Raw genomic sequence first — 19,856 nt, forward strand, 5'->3', positions numbered from 1 at the left:
TGAGCAACTTAATTTAAATTGAGTGTGTGACAAAACTTTAGTATTTCTGATTTATGTGTTTGGGTATCAGGATTATTTTCCGTAAAGCTCTGCAGTTTACAGAGTACACCTAGGGTTGGTAAAAAACATTCTTGTGCAGGAAAGAGCAGCCTACAGAGATTGGTTGCTCCATGTCTGTTACCCCTACCAATAGACCCTCTTGATTTATTGGAACAAGACTAACAACAGGGACATATTAAGCTGCATAACCATAACCAAGCAGGCAGTACTTGGCACCAGTCAGGCAGTAGCATGTGTTATTAATGGCGAGGCTATGGCAGGTGACCAACTGATGCAGTTGCTGCCCACGTGGTGGATAATGGGTCAGTGTGTAGAAGGGGTTGTTCTAAAATGCTTGCAGTATGTGAACTCTTCAGTAGGTGACTGCACATTTTCAGGGAACAGTTTTAATAATGATCCAGCTTGTGTCAGGGCTTCCATGGTGCATATGAGGCTACTTCTGCCTTTAAATAAGAATCTCACAGAAACCTCACTAAAACAATGTAGGTTATAATTCAAATACCAACTTGTTAACCAGGAAACTTTTGGAGTACCTTCTGCCTCCCTCCCATCCAATGTGGATCATCAGCACCAAACCAAGACCTCATCTACTTGTGAAAACTTTCTGAATGGTTCAGTTGTGTATTGGCTCCATGTAGGCTGGAAATCCCGAGTGTGACTTGTAGCTTTTGCAAAATGTGAGGATTGTGGGGTTTTTGATGTACATAAGCACTTAATTCAGCATTCTCTTAAACTCATTTGACTCAGCTGTTGTGAAATCTCTTGATGCCATTTCATGATCATTTTAAAATTTGACATCATGTCACAAAATGGTGCCATAAGAGAGAAAAAATGTGTACTTCTGTCACTGAGAGCCTATTTTGATGTACTTTGCTCATTTTAATAAATTGTATTACAAATTACATCTTTTGTTAAAACACAATTTCCAATAAATCTTGAGTTTAGGGATATTTTTTCAATGCAGAAAATTAATTTTACATTGTTTGTGGAATTTCCCTTAAATGGAAGGCTTGAAAGACAACTTTTTTTTTCCTTAACATGCCAGATTAATTGTGCAGGGTAGCTTTTGTCCTCAGGCTTTTTAGGCCACTTCTTCACTTCAGTCACATTTTGGCATGTTCATCACAGCACTAGTAAGCTGTGGTAAGGACAGCAGGGCGGTTTTGAAGGGTTCTCCTTTCTCAGTAAAATGTACTTGACTGTTGTTAGGCTGAGTTTGCTGTTTTGTTTTACATTTCTTAAGCTTGTTCTTTTTGTTGTTGCTCTTTGCATTGGTCCATCCTATCTCAACCTCTAATTTTCATTTCCAGAATAACACTGAGAGTTCTTATTTTGCATGCTGCCTCTTTAAGGTTTATTTTAGAGTTTTCCATGTATTCAGCATGTTTGTTATCTTGAACCATTTATATCTAAAAAGGAAAGAAGTTTTTGCTGAATTCTCATTTAGGCTTGTCTTAAATCTTATTCTAGTTTCCTGCATGTCGCACTTGACCTTCCAGAAATGCTGGGAGGGTCCTTGAGGATGGATGTTCCTGCACTCTGCCAACTGGGTCCTCTTGAAGTTCGGGAGCCAACTTGGTCATCTTCTGTTCTTTGGGCTGACCCTGCAGAGTCACTCTGGGTTCCTATTTCCTGAGGATTTCAAGTGCTGTAATATTTCATAACATGATCTTCTAGTTAGTAATGATAAAATTCAAGGTAGTTTTTCCAAGTCCTTATCCTAATAAAGGCCTGATTCAAGATGAAATAAAACAAAGCAGGCTTTTCAGAGTTTGAGCAGCAGGACTACAAAAAGCTTGTTTTAAGGGGGTGAGGTCTGTACATGTGAACCTGCAGTCGTCTCTCAAGACTTTGGTCTTGTTAGATGATTTTGATAAAGTGTTAATGGTGGTTTTAAGAAATATGAGGGATGCATGGTTCCGGCAAAAATTAAAAATAAAGGAAAAGTAGCTACTCAGTTTTCAAGAAGAGTTCCTCCTTCTTTCTTATTTGTGTGGCAGCTTTCTATTAGAAGTTGGTGTGTTTTCTAGCTGAGTGATGCTAGAGTACTATCTCTGAATCAGCTCACAGAACAATTTCTTCACCCAAACAAGGAAGCAGTGTGTGACAGAGATGGAAGTATTAGAACAACTGGACTGAAGAAGAGAAAATAGTGAGTTTGAGTGGGAAAGGATGAATCTGCAGAAACCAAATTCTGTAGTGCTGCCACATGCAACTCATTTGGCATGTTGTTTTTCTTGGTGTTTGTGAATTCTTTACATTGATAAATGTGCTAAGTAATGTATGGTGTGCTCTGCCTATCCTACTAACCTGTGCCTCACTCATTGAAGACTAGAAATCACAAATATGAGGGCTGTCCTCCTAGAAGTGATATTTTGTTTCCTTTCCATGTTCACATGAGATGCACTCACAGGATATGTGTCGTCTCCTTTTGATTTCCTAATTCTTTCACTGAGTCTGTTTTTCTGTATCCAGGATGATACGTAGACTCTATTAAGTTGCTTTCCTTCTACTATTTACTCTCCTTATATCCCTTTTATTTCCAAATCTTTCAGCTTGTGGTATTTTTGTTCTACAGTATGACCTTTGAGTTTTACTTTATGGTTCTTATGACTAGGAAGTGCAGTTAATAACTTTTGAGATGTAATTATCTCTAATTCCATTTACAGTTTGTATGGTTAGTCTTAGGACAGCTAACACATTTTTCAGCCCCAAAAGTCTTGCAATCAGTTGATGCTCTTCACATTCGTTCTGTCTATTAGATGTTCTAGACCATGTGCTCCTACAAGTGGCTGCTTTTTCCGTCTTGGCAGGGTCCCACTGCCCTGTACAAGTCTTGGTCCTGTCATCTTTATGGGTCTTACAGCAAAATAAGGCTCTGATCTCTCCATATTTGTCTTTTTCCCTCAGCCAGGGATTATACCTAGGATGTTCTGAACCTTTTGTAACTTTCTGATGGTTTACTCACATAGCCTGTTGATGTCTGTGATACCTCCCAGCTCCTGTCAGAAATGTCTTTCCCACATCTCCTTTATTTCCCCAGCTTTCCTTTGGTATGCTTTTTGCTGGTGCAAGTGACATCTGTAACAGTGTGATGGCCTATGCCAGCATTTGCTATGTTTAGGATACTATTTTAATGAAGAAATATCTTCAGGCTATACTCCTCTGTCAGCTGTTAGGATATCCAAGTATAGAGCTTTGGTGTTTCATCTAATCTGCCTTCAGCCTCCGGCTTCTTCAGCCTCTCTTTTCTCACTTGTCTCAGCAGGACAGATAACATCACTGTTTGTCTGGATGGCCTCCTACAATGTCACTTGTTCAGTCTTTCATTGCCAGGAACATACATAAGGTTTTATGGTAAAAAACCTCTGAGGGGTTTCTTCCTCCTGTGCAGAGGTGGCCCCTCAGGCGCAGCATGACCCCCAGCCCGCAGCAACATTCCCACAGTGCTTGCCGGTGCTTGGCTGACAGTTATGGCTCTGCTTCTGTTGGCTTCATAAATATTATTTTAAAGGTTTCTGGAAGGGTTTGGGTTTTTTCCTAATGTTCTAATGTGGAAGTACATTAGTATTGCCACAAAGTAGCTGCATTAGTTCCATGCTTTGACTTTCCAACACCAAAATGGCAGCATTAGCAGAGACAGGTACTGGCTGAGGAGCATTGGCTATGCGAATGTGGGCATATGTCTATAAGGATGAGGTGCCAAGAAGGAAATTTGCAGGAAATGGGGTGCTGAATTCGAAATCAATTGTTTTGTAGTCTTTATTGATTATTACTAGTATTCATAAAAGTTTAACTATATTGAGACTGTGTACATCTTCTTGCATATTTGTGATAGTTTTACAGAAGATATATGGAAGTATTTTCTAACAAAGTATTTAAATTCTTTTTTAGAGCTTTTACTGTTTGTTAAGAACTGGCTTCAGAAACTAGTTGCAAAAAACAATTAAGAAACCTGTTGGCTTATTAATTTCTAAATATCTGCTGCACACAGAATGTAAAATGCTACTTGCATTAGGTATAATGACTGTTTCCTGACTGGAGAGTTGAATGGAAACATTTAAGTGGATTTCAGATCAAACATATGAACACTTGCAGACTATTAGAGCATTCATTTTAATTTGCTGTTTTGCACAGTCAAACGTTTCCTCCCAGAGCAATTTGAGTGTACATGGGTTTTATTGTAAGAGGGGGTTTATTACTTGGTTTGTTTTGTATTTTTGGGAATGGTTATTGCTTGGTTTATTATTCTCTTGGTAAAGTCTAGCACTAATACAGTGTGAAAAAATATTGCATTTGCCCTTTAACAGGAAAAGCCCTTACAGTCCTCAGTGCACTGTCAGTGTGTTCTTATGTCAGTGTTTCTTATGACCCATGTAGTTATTTGGGGCTTCAACCAGTGTCAGAGAAGCTTTAGAGAAAGGTATACCCTGCCAGGCTATTATATTTTCCAAGTCTGCACACTGATAAGCTGGATAGGGGATAGGAATGGGTATGAAAGCTCCATTCTCAGACAGGAGTTTTTGAATGTGTGCTCTGACTAATATTGTTTTTGTTTCCGCTCTTTCAGGTATTCACTTATAAACAGAGCACGATCACTCACCAAAAAGTAACGTCTATGCATCAAACAAGCACAGAGAGTGTGGAAGACATGGCAGCACTTGTAGATCTTCATGAAGGCTCCATTATGCACAACTTATTCCAGCGATATCAGCAAGATAAAATCTATGTAAGTTTTTTCTAAAATTAATAAAACTATCCAGTGGGAATGTTCTTGAAGTTAAGTCCTGTGTGTGTTTTGCTGTTCTGTGCTATCTCCTCTACTAATGCTTTCCAGTTTCTTGTGTATCCACATAGAGCTGAAGCATGCCTTATATAGTAAGGTAACTTCTCACCTACAGGGATGGAAGAAGAAGGTAGCTCAGACTGGACACGCAATCCCTTGGAAATCTTGAAAAACTGGCATGCTACGTACACTTCTACACTTTTCAGTGACAGGGTTGTGTAAAGGATGCTCATTTTCCTCTTCTCCTTTAGACTCTCTGCCCCAACAACATGTGCTGTGTATGTCACCAAAGAGGATGTGGTGGAACTTTGTCACTGCCATTTGAGATCCTGTTAGGAGGCCAAGATCCAATTCTGATCAGCTTCTCCTCTTGCATTGTAGTAGAAAGGTTATTATGAAAGAAGCATACAATTGTCAAGCTGAGCATTTGTGTCATAAAATAAAGATAGTTGGAGTTTGGGGTCTATGGGAACAGACAGCTTTTTATCAGTTTCCAAAACTAGGAATTAGTCCAGACAAAATTTTTTTCCTTAACTCTGTAAGGAAGATTTTTATTATTAAATTTACCTGGTCCTTCAATATTTTCATTAATCTTAAGCTAGATACAAATCTTTCCTGAGTCTGGAACTTCACTAAACATGAGAAAGATACAAGAAATATTAGCAGATACTACAGGTTGCAAAATTGCACTTCTCAGTGCTTCAGTGGTTGGCAATTTTGGTTTGGATTTTTTTACTAATAATTACAGAACACAGTTTTTGTTTCATCATATGTCTGGGCCCTTGATTTGACCATATACATGCTTTATTTCAAGCTTCATATTCTGAGTTTGGCTTCTGATTTTTAAATATTAACATATCTAAGTGAAAAAATAATCTTTCTCTGTATTTAAGATTTGATAAAAAGCAAAAAAGGGCACAATTAAATGATATTCCTTTACACATTACCCTAAAAGTGGCTAGCATGGAGAATCCTTAATATTGAGGTGGTTCTCGTTACATAAGTCTTTATGTATATTTTTTTCTTCTCAAACCAAATGAACTGTTTTACCATTCAGAAAAATCAGCAAACAAAAGATGAATAGCATAAATGAACAGCCCTGCATGTGCGAGTAAAAAACATATATTTGATAGAAGTTTAGTTTTCCATCAGTGTTTTTAGATGAGCTTATGGTACTCAGTGTGAGTCAAAGTTTTAAAAAATTGTTTTGTGATCTGTACTCACATAGAGAACACACCCCTTTTTAAAAAACCATGAGAGTATGAGTGTGATTTTTTTTGATGAGGCATAGAACAGTTGTTCTGAAGAGACATGTACTAGCTTCTTTCTTAGCTTGTCAAGGCAAGTTTAGGGTGTTCTGATCCTTGGTGCTTAGTGTGGTGCACTTTTCTGGACAAACAGGTTTGTGTGCTGTTAATGATGACAGATCTACAGTTGCTACTGACTATGCATTGTGCCTTCAATTTTGCTAATTTAACTGCTTACTCTTGTGAATCCACCTGAAAGATTACTGAAAAGGTAGTTGGAAAAAATGTGTGTTTTGAAACGGATATGAAAGCCTTTCTCTTGTCCTGTATATGTAACCAGGACCAGACCATAGAAGCATCTTCTTTTTCCAACCTCATTGGTACCTACAGTTGCTACTGACTATGCATTGTGCCTTCAATTTTGCTAATTTAACTGCTTACTCTTGTGAATCCACCTGAAAGATTACTGAAAAGGTAGTTGGAAAAAATGTGTGTTTTGAAACGGATATGAAAGCCTTTCTCTTGCCCTGTATATGTAACCAGGACCAGACCATAGAAGCATCTTCTTTTTCCAACCTCATTGGTACCTCACTCCTACTGCAGCAATAGTATTGTTTTAGCAGGAAAGGGCTTCAGGAACAAAAATATCCCAAAAAAATGATTGAATGTCTTGAATAATTTCATGAAAGTTTATAAATATACGAGCATGAATTTTAGAAAGGGGTGTTGTCATTGCAAAAAGAGGTCTGTCATTTTGAGCCAAAATTGCTTCACTTATATATTGAGCATATTATATATTGAGAAATTCAATCATATTTTAATGTTAAAAAAAAAAAAACCTGAAGATGCATTAAGCTTACCTTTGTTGAAGGTTACTTTGCAGTTGATCATTCAAACTTGCTTGATGATTCTGCTTTGGGACCAAACCAGCTCTAGTACAGGACAGTAAAAGCCATTGGAATTTATGCCAGGAGCAATAAAAACTTTACAGATTATACATTTGCCTTCTCCCTTGACCAGGAAAGGCTTCATCATTGTAGTTCACACATTGTCTCTTGGATCTGCCTCATCACCTTGGCTGTATCTGCCCCTGGAGCATTAGGGATAAATTGGGAAGGCATGTACCACTCTCCGCTGTGGGCGTAGGGGCTGATCATCCCATTGAAAGACTTCTTGCCATCGCAAGATACAAACCACCTTATAATTGCCATGTTCTGTCTTTTAGCTTACAGATCCCTTTTATCTTGGTTCTGTGCACCTTCTTATTCGCATCCTGTGTAAGAGGAAGAGATATGCAAATGTATATGCTGTCACTTTTTGAGTTCTATGCTTGTAATATTACAAATATATTTGTGTGGTTGTTGAGCATGGCAGCTTTTTGTTCCTTTTCTCAATGGCATTGAGACCAGGAAGCGCCTTTTTACCTGAACAAGGTACACTTAGTTGAGATTTAAGTTTTGGAGCTTGCTTGTTCACACACATAAAAATTATATCAAGTGCAATATACATAATTGTAATGTAAAGTGTATGTAATTTCAAATGTACAGAAGAAACAATTACATGGAAATTTAAACAGTTTCTCAGCAAGACAAATATTTATGCAGCTCTTCCACTGTTAAGTTAATACAGAACAAGTGTATGTTGTTCTGTATTGGAAGAGCTGTTTCTCTGGCAATGAGAATATAAACTAATATCTTCAGATGTTTGAGTTCAGTTTAATCTTTTGTTACTTATTAACATTTTTGTCTCACATACTCATACCTGTGTTCCTAAACTTTTCACTACTTCCTAATTCATACTACGGATTTATTTGCTGTTGATGCCAAGTTTTGTCAAACATGTCAGTAACTTTATTTGCTGTGGCCAACAACTGCAGCTTTAAAGGGTCAGCAGAGGATTTTCTATATTTCCTGATATCTCCTGGGGAGGGAAGAATATTGACTTAGATTACAGATTATGTTCATAGTGTGAATGATGCCTGGCTCTGAACATAATTGAGGCTCTCAGCTGAATCTTGGCTGTTTGCAAAAAGGTGAACGACAAAACGTTCATGTCTATGTGCAACCATCTTTTTGTATCAGTGTCAAGTCTGTTAATTTTTTGTGATACCTTTTGTGTGAATTTCCATTAAAGAGTGTGTGCTTTCCCTTTTTGGCCTGTGAGAAGCATAGGACATACAAGTCCTTTCTTAATTTTTCCCGGCAGGCTGGTACTGTCTGGTATTTTTTTCAGGCTTTGTGATTAATACTGCATTTATTTGAAAGCTTCGTTCCATGCTGTCACCACATTTGTTGTTCAGGAAAGGACAAAATTTAGGATGGCAGTGATCATACAGTGCACAAGCTTTCATTGCTACTTCATCTCCCATTTTGTTTCTACTAGGAACAACAGTGGGTTATCCAGCTGTGGACATCAGCATAAAAGATTTAATGCTCATCTTTGAATGCTCAGATTAGCTTGCATGCTAGACTGGTATGTGGCAAAATATGGAAAGATAAACACTAGTGCTAAAAATGAAGGATGCCCACATTTGAAAACTGAGCCTTTTGTGAAGCATTTGGGGGATGTGGTCACCTCTGAAATGAGGCCATCACAGAGCAGGTGGTATGGAGAAGGCAAGTGCTGTGGCAGCCACTCTTGTCAACATTCAAAGACAAATTGTTCCCTAGCTGTTGATTCTGGTTTACTTTTAGTTAAGTACACACTGCAGAGCAGACTGGCTCAGCCTTGGAGAGAATGCCATAAGCCACACAGCGTGGATTGTGCTGTGAGTCGCACAAATTATGGTGTTTGGGCTGGCTCTGGGATGAGTTGCAGTTGTCTTGTCTCTGCCAGTGGTTGGTTATTGATGCAGGTGAGCATATTTTGGAAAAGCAGAGCGCAGGATAAGAGAGCAGCTTTTGCTGAGGTGAGAGGCTGGAAATAACTGCAGTATATATTGTGCAGGTCAGTGCAGAGCCTTTCAGTGTCATGTCCACCATCATTTGCATGAGCTCAAGCAATAAACAAATTTCAAACCCCTTTTGACTAGCTTTTTCTTTTTGAATTAAGTTAAGAAATGCTAGGTGGGCACATCCGCACATCCACCTTTGAAGTGGTGATGATGATTTGACACGTGCCTGTCTTGTTTAGATGGAGGATGTGCACCATGCCCAGATTAGTGTTCTGCTTGGGCTGCAGTGTGGCGGTCCCTCAGTCACCCTCCCCTGATGGGGGGAAAAAGTGACTTCCAGGTTGTCCAACAGTTGGGTGTGGTGTTCAGGAAGGGTGACGGACAACACAACCTATTTTTGCTCACTCTCAAATTAGGACTACAGCTTGCTCGCCAATAATTATAACCACCTGTTATGTTTGCATGCATATGTATGAAAAGTTCTGTACCAGCCACGTTGACATGTAATGCTGTACCAGCCACATCCACATCAGAGGGAAGATGATGGTAATTAGGAGCTCAGTTTTCATGGCTAGCTTCCCTTCTCTCTTCAGCTGAAGCAACAAACATTTAATAACTTGGATGAAAAAGCAACATTTATCCAATTTTTGAATAAGGTGTTAAACTTGAGACAACTGGGAAAAGTTGTCTCTTCCCTGACAAGGTTGTTGCACAGCTCCTAGCCACTTCATTGTACAGAATGCTCATTCCTATCTGTTCTTAAAAGGGATTTTCAGTTATTTATGCATTGATTTTTAAATATATTAGTGTTTATTTACTTAAGCAGCATGTTCAGTTGTAATTTGTTAAGCTTGCAGTAATTAGATAATTTATCTCCCTTGAAGTCATGAGGGCTCCCAGAGGCAACTAGCTGATGTTTGTGCAGTATTAATCAATAGTCACTACAGGGTTTTTTTCAAATTCTGTTTGCAGACACAGACACTTTAGTATCTAGGTCAGTTGCTCTATGTGACTTGTTTTTCTGGGGTTTTGTATATTTATTTTTTTCTGAGTACAGTAAAACTCCTTTTGGATCCAGTGCTGTTGCTCTGTACTGTGCTGTGATGGTCAGCAGGAAGTAAATACTGCGGCATGTTACAGTGAGAAAATAGCGGGGCACACTAAAGTCATATTTGATGTAATGCAGACAGACATAATTCAGACACTTCAATAGCATTACTGCTCAGGTGTCCTCTAACATGGACACAAGTTGTAGGTGAAGGCAGAGAAACAAAGAAGATCAGCAGAAGCTACTAGAATCATAGAATCACTGCGGTTGGAAAAGACCTCCAATGCCTTCAAGGCCAACCTTTGACCATAAATACCACTAAACTATAGCCTTAAAGTGTTTACTAATAAAGACAAAACCTCATGTCTGGTTTCTTAAATGTTGGACACACTTTGTGCAGAAACTGAACCTAAAAAGAAAGTATGCCATGTACCCCTACAATGTTCTGGACAGCTCAACAGCTTTGGTCTTTGGCCTGTTGTGTGTCTTGTTATAAATATTGTGGGGCATGGACTAAAAAATCCACAGACAATGGTACCCAGAAACCGTGTCATTAATTAGTACCATATAACATGTATATAAATACAGTACATGCCCCTAGAACAATTACACTAGCCCCTAGAACTGCATTTATCCTGGTCTTGTCTGCAATCCAGCTGTGGTTACATAGTTCCTCTCCAGAGGCATCCAGTGCAGTAGAGCAGTCCCAGGTAACTGGTTTGCAGGATCTGCTCTGTGGTCACTGGGGAAGGTGCTGTTTATTTAATTGCTCTGGTTTTACGGTAAAGAAATTTTAAAAGTGTGCTGATGAATCACAGTGTGTTGTAAATGCAGGTGAACCCAATGGGAAGAAATGATGATGTCTGGCTCAATTCAGAAGGCTAAATGATTTCTTTATTATAATTATGCTAAAATACATTAATATACTATATAAAGGAAGATACTAAAACTACATCCTACTTTCTCTAACTCTATATCTCTAACACAACTCAAGACCGTCTCTTGAGAGTCCAGACACAGGTGGATTGGACTGGCCATCAGGCTCAAACAATCCTCACCAGTATCCAATCAAGCAATTACTCCATGTAAACAATTCTCCAAACACATTCCACATAGGAAAAACAAGGAGCAGAAATAGAAATTGTTTTCTCTTTCTTTCTCTCTGTGCACCTCTATGAAAAATCATGAGAGAGGGAGAAATGTGCTGCCACAACAGTGTTTTTCACACCTTCCTGAGCTAATGAGAAGACGGGGAAAATTCTTGCCACCAGCTCTTTCCAAAGAAGTGTGGAAGCAGAGAACGCTGTTGCTAAGAATGCATGACAAATGTCTATACATAGCTGCTTACCTCCCTAATTAGAATGTTATGCTTGCACACATGAGATAATGTTTTCAAAATGCAGTTCAAAGCAAGTTCCTGTCTCCAAGCATTAATTACAGCTTCCATTTCACATCTGTTACTAGAGAGCAGCAGACAAAGATCTATAAAAACACAGCAGGGTTTTAATTAGGACTCTAGTGAAATTTATTACTGGTGATTGTTATTTCTAAAGGCTGGTCAGTTTTATAGATCAACAATTGTCTACAACAGGCAAATTATCATTATTTTTTATTTGTGTTTTTTTAAAATATCTGTTAATGGAAAAAACATAGCTGTAATGATATGAGAAGTAAACAAATGCTATCAGTTGGTTAACCAACCTTGCTTCTGACTTCCTCCATTCTGCATGACTTGTGGAACTGCTAATAGTTATATTAAGAACAACAATAAAGAGTGTTTGTCTGAACTTTGTCCTCACAAAGTCCTCAACTGAAAATACCAGGGATTTTAAAGGTGCCTACTTTCAGATCCAAGGAAGTATTTCAGCCTGAGGTGTTGTGATCAATGTGATACCATTAAAAGAAAGGCAAGGTGTGTGTCGCTGTGTACACTGCCATGTATGCCACAGCTCCACAAACACTTTGCAGCGTGTGCAGTGGCTACATGTGCACAACATATACATTTATATTGTGGTTTGCAGTGCATTACGTGGTGTTGGTAACCTGCTGGGTGCACACATGGCAGTAAGGACTTTGCCTGCTAGCATCGGTAGGCTGCTTTAGTGAGGTGGAGAGGGTGAAGAGGTCAAAGTTTTATTAAAACATGAAAGCTTGCTCTTTCTATTCTGCTCTGTAGCAGTATTTTTTTCCTCGGTTAGTTGGTTGGTTGGGGAATAAATAATAGATGGACTGGCAACAGGGTCAGTTTCTGTTTACTTCCACGAGTTTTCTATTTGTAATACAAAAGCTCTATGCTATCTTTGATGGTAACTTCATGTAGAAAACTGTCATCATGTGCAGATTTTGTCATTGGTGATGGTATTGCTAAATCTTCCCAGATTTGAAGGTTAGTATTCATTTATTGCATGTCACTGCTAACTCTGTGAGCCAACAGAAAGCAGACCAACATGCAGAATCAAAAGAAAAATTATAAGGCATTTGCACAAATGCCAACAGTAGCTTAGTGCTGTTCAGTCAAAGCTTTTGCAAACAATGTCATTGCCTCACTTGGAGGTAAGCTTTGGCTCCTTTCTGTAATGTCTATTGTTCCCAGTCCAGCAAAGTCACTGAAAGGAGGGCAGGAATTTGGGCTCCAAAACTTAGGGTGCTTACCTATCGACAGCACGTTTTACATGAGTTAGGCTTTTACTGTAAAGTGAGCTGTGCAAAATTTCCTGCCTGTGCTGCACCACCCAACTGTCTTATATGCATATTCCAGCAGTTTAATACTAGAAAGGCTGCAAACAACCCATTTAATGTGGGAATGAATTAATTTTTATAGCTATTGTTTATCTGTGTAAATGTATTATTGATTCATAGCCAGCCTGTTATTTTTATTTGAAAATAGGTGGTCCCTTTCTCACAGGCAGTTTCAGCTTTTTCTCTTTGATGTTTATCAGTCTCTCCTTTTAAAAGCAAACGGAATCCAAAACTTCCATTTAGCAGATTTTTGACAGTTAATTCCATTTTCCATCTCAGTCCTGATTTCTTGACTGATGGCTATTTGGCTGCAGTTCAGTCCCATCCAGCTAACTACCTGGCATGGAGATAGATTTCAGTTATGCTGGCTTTTGATTTCTCTTTTTGTTATTTTAAAGAGTAATTCCTGCTCTTCCTGCTTTCCTCCTTAAAAATCCATTTTTATAGAAGAGGTATTCAAATATTAAAGAGCCATGGAAGTTATGGAAATCTGCATATCAGTATGTAAAATACTTTCAGGAAGAATTAAACAGATCTGTGAAGCTTTATATAAAAATATTTCACCAGTGTTATAGAGACACTGTTCTTTGGTTCATTGTCTTACCAGCATTTTGGTTTTCCTTTGGGTGTATTTTCTCTGAAAAGCCCCTTCATCTCTCCAGTATGAATGTATAGGAAGGAAGAAGACCATTTTTTTCTTTTCCTTGCTGGAGGGTAAATTAGACCTTCAGACAGTTTTGAAAGGCTCATTTGATCATTGTGCAATAACAGAGCAGGAGGAAGAACTAGTTTGTGCCATAGGCCATTTGAAATGAAGTGATAAGCCATGGGGTCTCTGCTTTTTGTGAGGCCTTTTTTGATTTGAGGCCTTTTTTGATTTGAGTCTGGTTAAAACTGCTCCCAGATTGCTACAGTCTCATGTGGAAACTTAACTTTCACATGCTCTATTGCAGTACATGAAAATAACAAAAATCAATGTCTTGTTCTAATCAATTGTATTTGTGTTCAGGAGGTCACTGCCTGTATCCCCTTGGCAATGGTGAAGAGAGAAATTCTTCAGTAATTGTTTATATGAAAACTGTACAAAAGATCATTATTCTGACCCAGTAGATAGAACTGCTGCATTGCATTGTATTAGTCAGCAAAAAAGTACAGTAAAAACAAGGAGACTTGGTGCTTTTTATACAGGAGAAAAACTGCCAGAGACCTATGAATATCTTAAAGAAGAAATAATGTCTGTCTGACATCTGTATTATATTATTTGCTAGTTTGGTTTTTACCTTTGGCTGTAACAGTGCTCTGTTATCAACCTTTTTTTAAATTGGTTTCATGCTTCCTAAACTGGATTGCTTTTTGTGTGGATTCAGGATAACACTTGTAGTGTTTCCTTGAGTAATCCCCATCGACATGATACAACCTGTCCAGAAGGAGAAAATGAAGAGAAAAAGAAGATGAGATTAAGCTGTGAGCATATCTCTTAACCAGGTGGAGAGGTTTTACCATCTCTGAGCCTTCTGTGGAAGCAGAAAGGTATCTGCCTCCATGCAGTTTTGGGTATTTACATTGGCAAGTAAGGAGACCAAATCACAGTCTTTTACCCTTAAGAAACAGACCTAGACAGTTTAATTTAACTTCCTAGGACAAGGACTTAATAAATATGCAAGATTGAAGCTGTAGGGAGTGGAAGGATTTTCTTAGTGTAGAAATTAAGGTAGCTGGGTTACAAAGTACAACTTTTTTCCTGAAGAGATAGCTCAGCCTCTGCCCTCAGGAGAGTTTCAGAACAAGGAGGGTGTTGCTTAATACTGTTGGACCTAGGGAAGCTTAAGGTCACATTAGCTGAATTGAAGGGTCAACATAAGAGACAAGGCTGCATCTAGGAGAGTGTCCTGTTGCCCAACAGTTGCCTGTGATCATCTGAAATCACGTTTTAAAATAGTCCAAAACTGTTCCAAAATCTTCTTGTGAACTGTGCTGGTGGAATCAAGCATAAAGCCTGGCTTTGAAGAGACCTCGGTCTGTTATTCCTTGGATCTATTCTGTGCTCCACAGGAGAAAAGGCCAGCAGGGAAAGGAGGTGATTGGTTGAAGAAGCTGCTGCAGTTTCCATCAGGAACTGAAGAACATGGTTTGAAAGTACAGCTGAGCAGTGTGAGAAGACACTTTTCAAAAACAGTGACAGGGAGAAATGTAGAAGGTGGGTCTTGGCTGTAGGTAGCTGATCTTTCTAGTGACATTCCCTATCATGTTCTGGTTCCCTTCTAAAGGTCCTCTCCTGTGGGTGGTAACTGCTGTATTTGTAGTGTGGCCTGTGTATTTACAAGCAGCTTATTTTACAATCAATCCTACAGCTGACCTTAAGAAGAAAAAAAGGACAGTTTAGGGTTCATAATGTCGAGTGCAATGACAAGGAACACAGATACAGAGAAAAGCAAAGCTGATGTAAATTTGGGTGGTTGGAAGTTCACTGTGAGTCGCCAGACATGGTGAGGCCTGCAGTAGCCCAAGTATGTAAAGATGATTATAGAGTATGCCATTTCCATCTTAGAAATGGCTTGATTGGTTGAAAACATTTAAAACATGTACTTTTAAAAAACATTGAATTGCAGCTTCACTTTGATTATATACTTCACTTCTAAGAAAGAAGCTTTGCTTCAGACATGAGACAACTGGATTCTGTCCCACTGAAATTAGCATGGGACTAGCTGAAAGACAGGGTATACTTACCACAGTGAGGATAAATCAAAGTCCTACCATGAATGAGGGCATTAATTAACATCCTCTTTATGGCATACCATTGCCCCTTCTTCTGTGTCCCCTAAAAGGCACACCAAAATGTGGCCCAGCCATCTTTCTCCTTTTTCTGCTGATGTGTAAGTGGTAGACATTTGGTTGTCTTTGCTGCAGAATAAACTCAACACTGATAACCATCAATCCTTTCACCTGAGAGAACTCTGAACCACAAAAGCCATAGCTGCAGTGTGGAGCAAACTCTTATATTCCCAGGTTTTTCATCCTGATACCCTAAAATTTGGTGTTGAAAACGTAATGAAGTGTGATGGCTATTTTGTGGTCTTTTAAAAGTTGCCTGCCACTGCATGTTCTGTGAAAACAATGGTTTTGTTCTTTGGTAATGTTCCTGTAGCTGTGATGATTTAAAGGTATGTGAGATGCCAAGGTTGTGTGGAATGGTGATAAAAATCTTTTCCCATGCCTTTTGCAAAACTAACATAGAAGTAGCTTTGAGATGAGCCTGCAGTTTAATTTGAAGTTTCCCATATGTTAAGGATAAGCCCAGAAGGTAATGTTTGTGGAATAAATTGGCAGGTTAATACCAATACCCAATTAAAAAAAAAAAAAAAAAAAAAAAAAAAAAAAAAGCAAAACAAAACAAAACTTTTACTTTTCAGACAAGGAATCAGTTCCTTAAGAGACTCCAGGAAATTCTGAAGTTGTTAAAAAATGGTCTAGAAACATATTTTTTGAGGCATCAGTAAGCATGCTTTTCTTTTTGTAATAACGTAGAGTTTTCATGCTCTAAAGAAGAAAGGCTTGAAAGTGCTCTTAAGAGAGTAGAACAAAGTCCTGTTTCTTGATATTAGTGCCGCGCTCCCACCCCAGATCCCTGTTCTCAGCCCTGGCTAGCTCTCGTCCTGGGGCGAGGGCGGGCGATTGAGGCACCCTCCGCTGGTCCCAGCTGGGGTTTGGAGAGTGTCTTTGTGGGTTCCGGGCAGCGCTGGCAAGCCTCGTGGTGGTAAATGAAGAGCGGATCCTGTTGGAGGCTAAGTCCAAGTTTATTGTAGCCCAACGGGGCCAAATATTCCAGAACGGTGCCTGCCAACAGGAACGAGCACAAGGTGCTTGCACCGGCTTATAAACTGTAAGGGAGGGGAAGACCGGTAACCAATGGGGATAGAGGTAGGGAGTGGCCCCGGGATGGGGTGATACAACGTGGTCTAATGGGGGAAGGATATGAGAGGGGCCCCAGGCCCTCGCCCAATCACCCGGTGCCCAAGGTGGAAGCTTCTGGATGGATGGGAAGGGACACCGAGTGACAGACAAGGCACCCGGGGGGGGTAAAGTGCCTCTTCCAGGGTGATGGATAGATACTGGAAAGGCGGGAAGGGAGGACAAGGCGGGAAAACTGGGGATAAACCAAGTTGTACATGGGGGTACAAAGGAATAAACCAATACATAATACAGGGATAATAAAACATACAAATAACGCAACTCCACATATTAGTATATGTATCTATAACAAAACATGTTAATTTCTGTATTTGATCTATTCCAGCAGCTCTAGTTCCAAGCTGTGAAGAATATTTTGATTTTTGGTGGTAGTAAAGAAACAAAATTATAGAAAGAAATAGAGTAATTCAGTCTTCTTATGCCTGTTTTAATAATGCAAGCAGTTTTAGTTTGTGTTGAGATTGTTGATCAAAGATTTAGTTCAGGAGCAGCACACAATGTGCTTCAACAGAGTCCTCCAGTCTGCTTCTGCCTTCTCTCTCCCACTCTCCCTGTAGCATGGGATATGGAAAGCCTAAGTGTGTGTCCTTCCCTTTTTATTTATTTATTTGTGAAAGCAGGAAGACTGGGATGTCTCAGATGCTAGAGGTCTGTGAAGTACAGAGGGACACCTAGATGTAGAGAGTGAAAGGTCATGAGAAAAGCTGTGTAGAATAAATTTAATGACCTTACATGGGAAAAGCGAGCTTGGGTAGAACACAGATATCATAAAGGATACTCAGAAACAGAAAGTTATTATTAAGAAGTTTTGATATAACAGGGAAGAAGTGCAAGGTGTATGGTTGCTGGATATGGAACAAACCTGAAAATATATAACCCAGAATTCTAAAAAGCATCTGTGAAGGGGAAATGATGAAAAGCAGAGTGGCTCTGGTGTATTCGGTATGTTTGATTTACAGGAATAATGAAGTGAGCTTCCATCAGGGCAATTTTCTTTTTCATTGCTTTTTCATTATAGAGAATCTGAAAAAAAAAAAGAGGGGGAAATTTCTTACTCTACTTTTTTGTCTTTTAATCTGAAAGCCTTTTCTACATGGGAAAGTAAGATATTTCAAGCTGTATTTTGTTGCTACATTGCAAACTTTTTTTCTTGCAGTTTTAAGTGTAAAATACACTAAAGTGTATTTAGATCAATAAAACCTTGTACATAATTCAGATTTGTTTGGCATCAAACTAAAATAAATTTATTGTGTCTTTATTAAAAAATCCCCACCCTCCCATGTTAGACAGGAGTACTCTGACTATGTTAAGTTTTGCTAGATTACTTCTGCCGGTATCAGCAGACTTTGTCAGCTCTTCTTAAAAAACAAATTGTTTTTCAGTGTTTGAAGAGCTGTGGGATGATTTCAAGACAGAAGCTCAAACCTAATTGCTATCAGAAGTCAACAAACAAAACAAAAAGCATTCAAAGAACTGATAAAAATAAATTATTTTCTCATGTACATCTTTCATTTTGTCTTGCCTTACTCAATGTCTAGCTGAAAAGATAGGATTGGAACTTCTAATGTTGAAAGTCCTTGTAGAGGATCAGCAAACAATCTTGTTTTTCCTTTTTGCTGAAAGAGGGGAGCAGGAGTGTGTGGTTTGTGAGTAAAAGCATTTTAGGAGATGAATTAACAATGTAAAATTCCAGTAAAAAGTTTGAAAGTGCAAAAGGAACCCAACCTTTAATACAGAAATTAAAGTGCTGCATTGGGAGTAACTCAACTTCCATTTATTCTTTGGTTTAAATAAATATATTAGCCCTGATCTGATAACAAGTTGTTGCTGGTTTAGTCTGTACCAAACTAGTTCAAGAGTTTGTGTTTGGTTCTGTGTGAAACCTTGAATCAGTCATATATCAGGGAATAGTAAACTGCCCTGTTTTTTGCCATGGATTTAAGAGGTCAGGCTTCTAACAGGAGTTCTCACAATATATCACTGAAAAAACTCTCAAACTATTTAAACTGTAAGTCTTCAGAACTCTCCTGTCTGTTTGCTAGTGCTCTAGCAGCATTTCTCCCATTCATAATTGCTTTGGAATGCTTTCATTAAAATAAGTAGTTATTGGCTTTCAGAATCAGATTAGAAAATGCAAAGAACAAAAAGAAAATTTAGATTACTATCTTACAAGTGAAGTGGAAGTGTCATTCTGTGTGAAAATACCTTTTCTAAAATTTCACCTGCTTTGTGATGTTGTCATAACACATAATTTAGAGATCCTGCTTCTTGTTGCTAACCCATTTAATTTGCCATGTGCTGATGTTTGGTGCAGAAATAGTGCTCAGGATATAACACACATCCACTGAGCAGTCCTGCAATTTTTGTGTATTTTTACACCATTTTGACCTGCTGCTAAGATCTTGAATTTGCCAAACCAGAAGGTCTGCCCTGCAAGAAAGGGGCTGTGTGGTGTGGCTGCTCAGGGTCTCCAAGGGAGGGAAAGTGGAGGAGCCTAAAAGAAATATTGAGAGGGAGTTTTTACAGGGGCATGTAATGACAGGACAAGGGGGAATGACTTCAAAATGAAAGAGAGAATGTTAGCTATTAGGAAGAAATTCTTCACTGTGAGAGTGGGGACACTGGAACTGTTTGCCCAGAGAAGCTGTGGATGTTCCATCTCTGGAAGTGTTAAAAGCCACATTGGATGGGGCATTGAGCAATCTCTCTAGTTGAAGGTGTCCCTGCCCATGACAGGGGTGTTGGAACTACATGATCTTGGCTCTCCTTCCAGCACAGGCCATTCTGTGATTCTATAAAACTGGGAGATGGTAGCATTCTTCATGGGAGTACATGTATCCTTTCCTCCTCCAGGTTCCTAACTTTGGGGCTCTTAGAGCTGCCAGTCTAGGATCTACTGCTTATAAAATACTGCCACTAGTAATACCTTGTGATAGGTACTGGATGGGATAAGTAGTAAGCCTGGAAGTGATGTAGGAAATTATTCTTGCAGCAGCAGATCTTGCTGCATTGGAGTATCCCAGAGGCAATTTACAAAGATTTCTGGAAGATTTGTCTTTTAATGTGACCTGTTAAAATAATTGGAACAGTTTTTAATAACAGTGCTGCTTCAGC

General features: G+C 38.9%; 1 protein-coding gene across 1 annotated transcript in view; it reads left to right on the top strand.

Annotated features, from left to right (window-relative positions):
- The window catches only part of LOC146768315 (uncharacterized), a 105,587-nt gene that overhangs the window by 74,069 nt on the left and 11,662 nt on the right, over positions 1-19,856 (top strand). Inside the window, exons 4-5 of the mRNA XM_085571672.1 lie at positions 4,631-4,789; positions 14,826-14,970. Of these exons, the coding sequence (XP_085427798.1) occupies positions 4,631-4,789; positions 14,826-14,970 (304 nt within the window). The remainder of the gene's footprint in view (positions 1-4,630; positions 4,790-14,825; positions 14,971-19,856) is intronic.

Source organism: Lonchura striata, chromosome 2 (genome assembly GCF_050655825.1).
Source record: "Lonchura striata isolate lonStrDom1 chromosome 2, ASM5065582v1, whole genome shotgun sequence".
Classification (NCBI taxonomy): domain Eukaryota; kingdom Metazoa; phylum Chordata; class Aves; order Passeriformes; family Estrildidae; genus Lonchura; species Lonchura striata.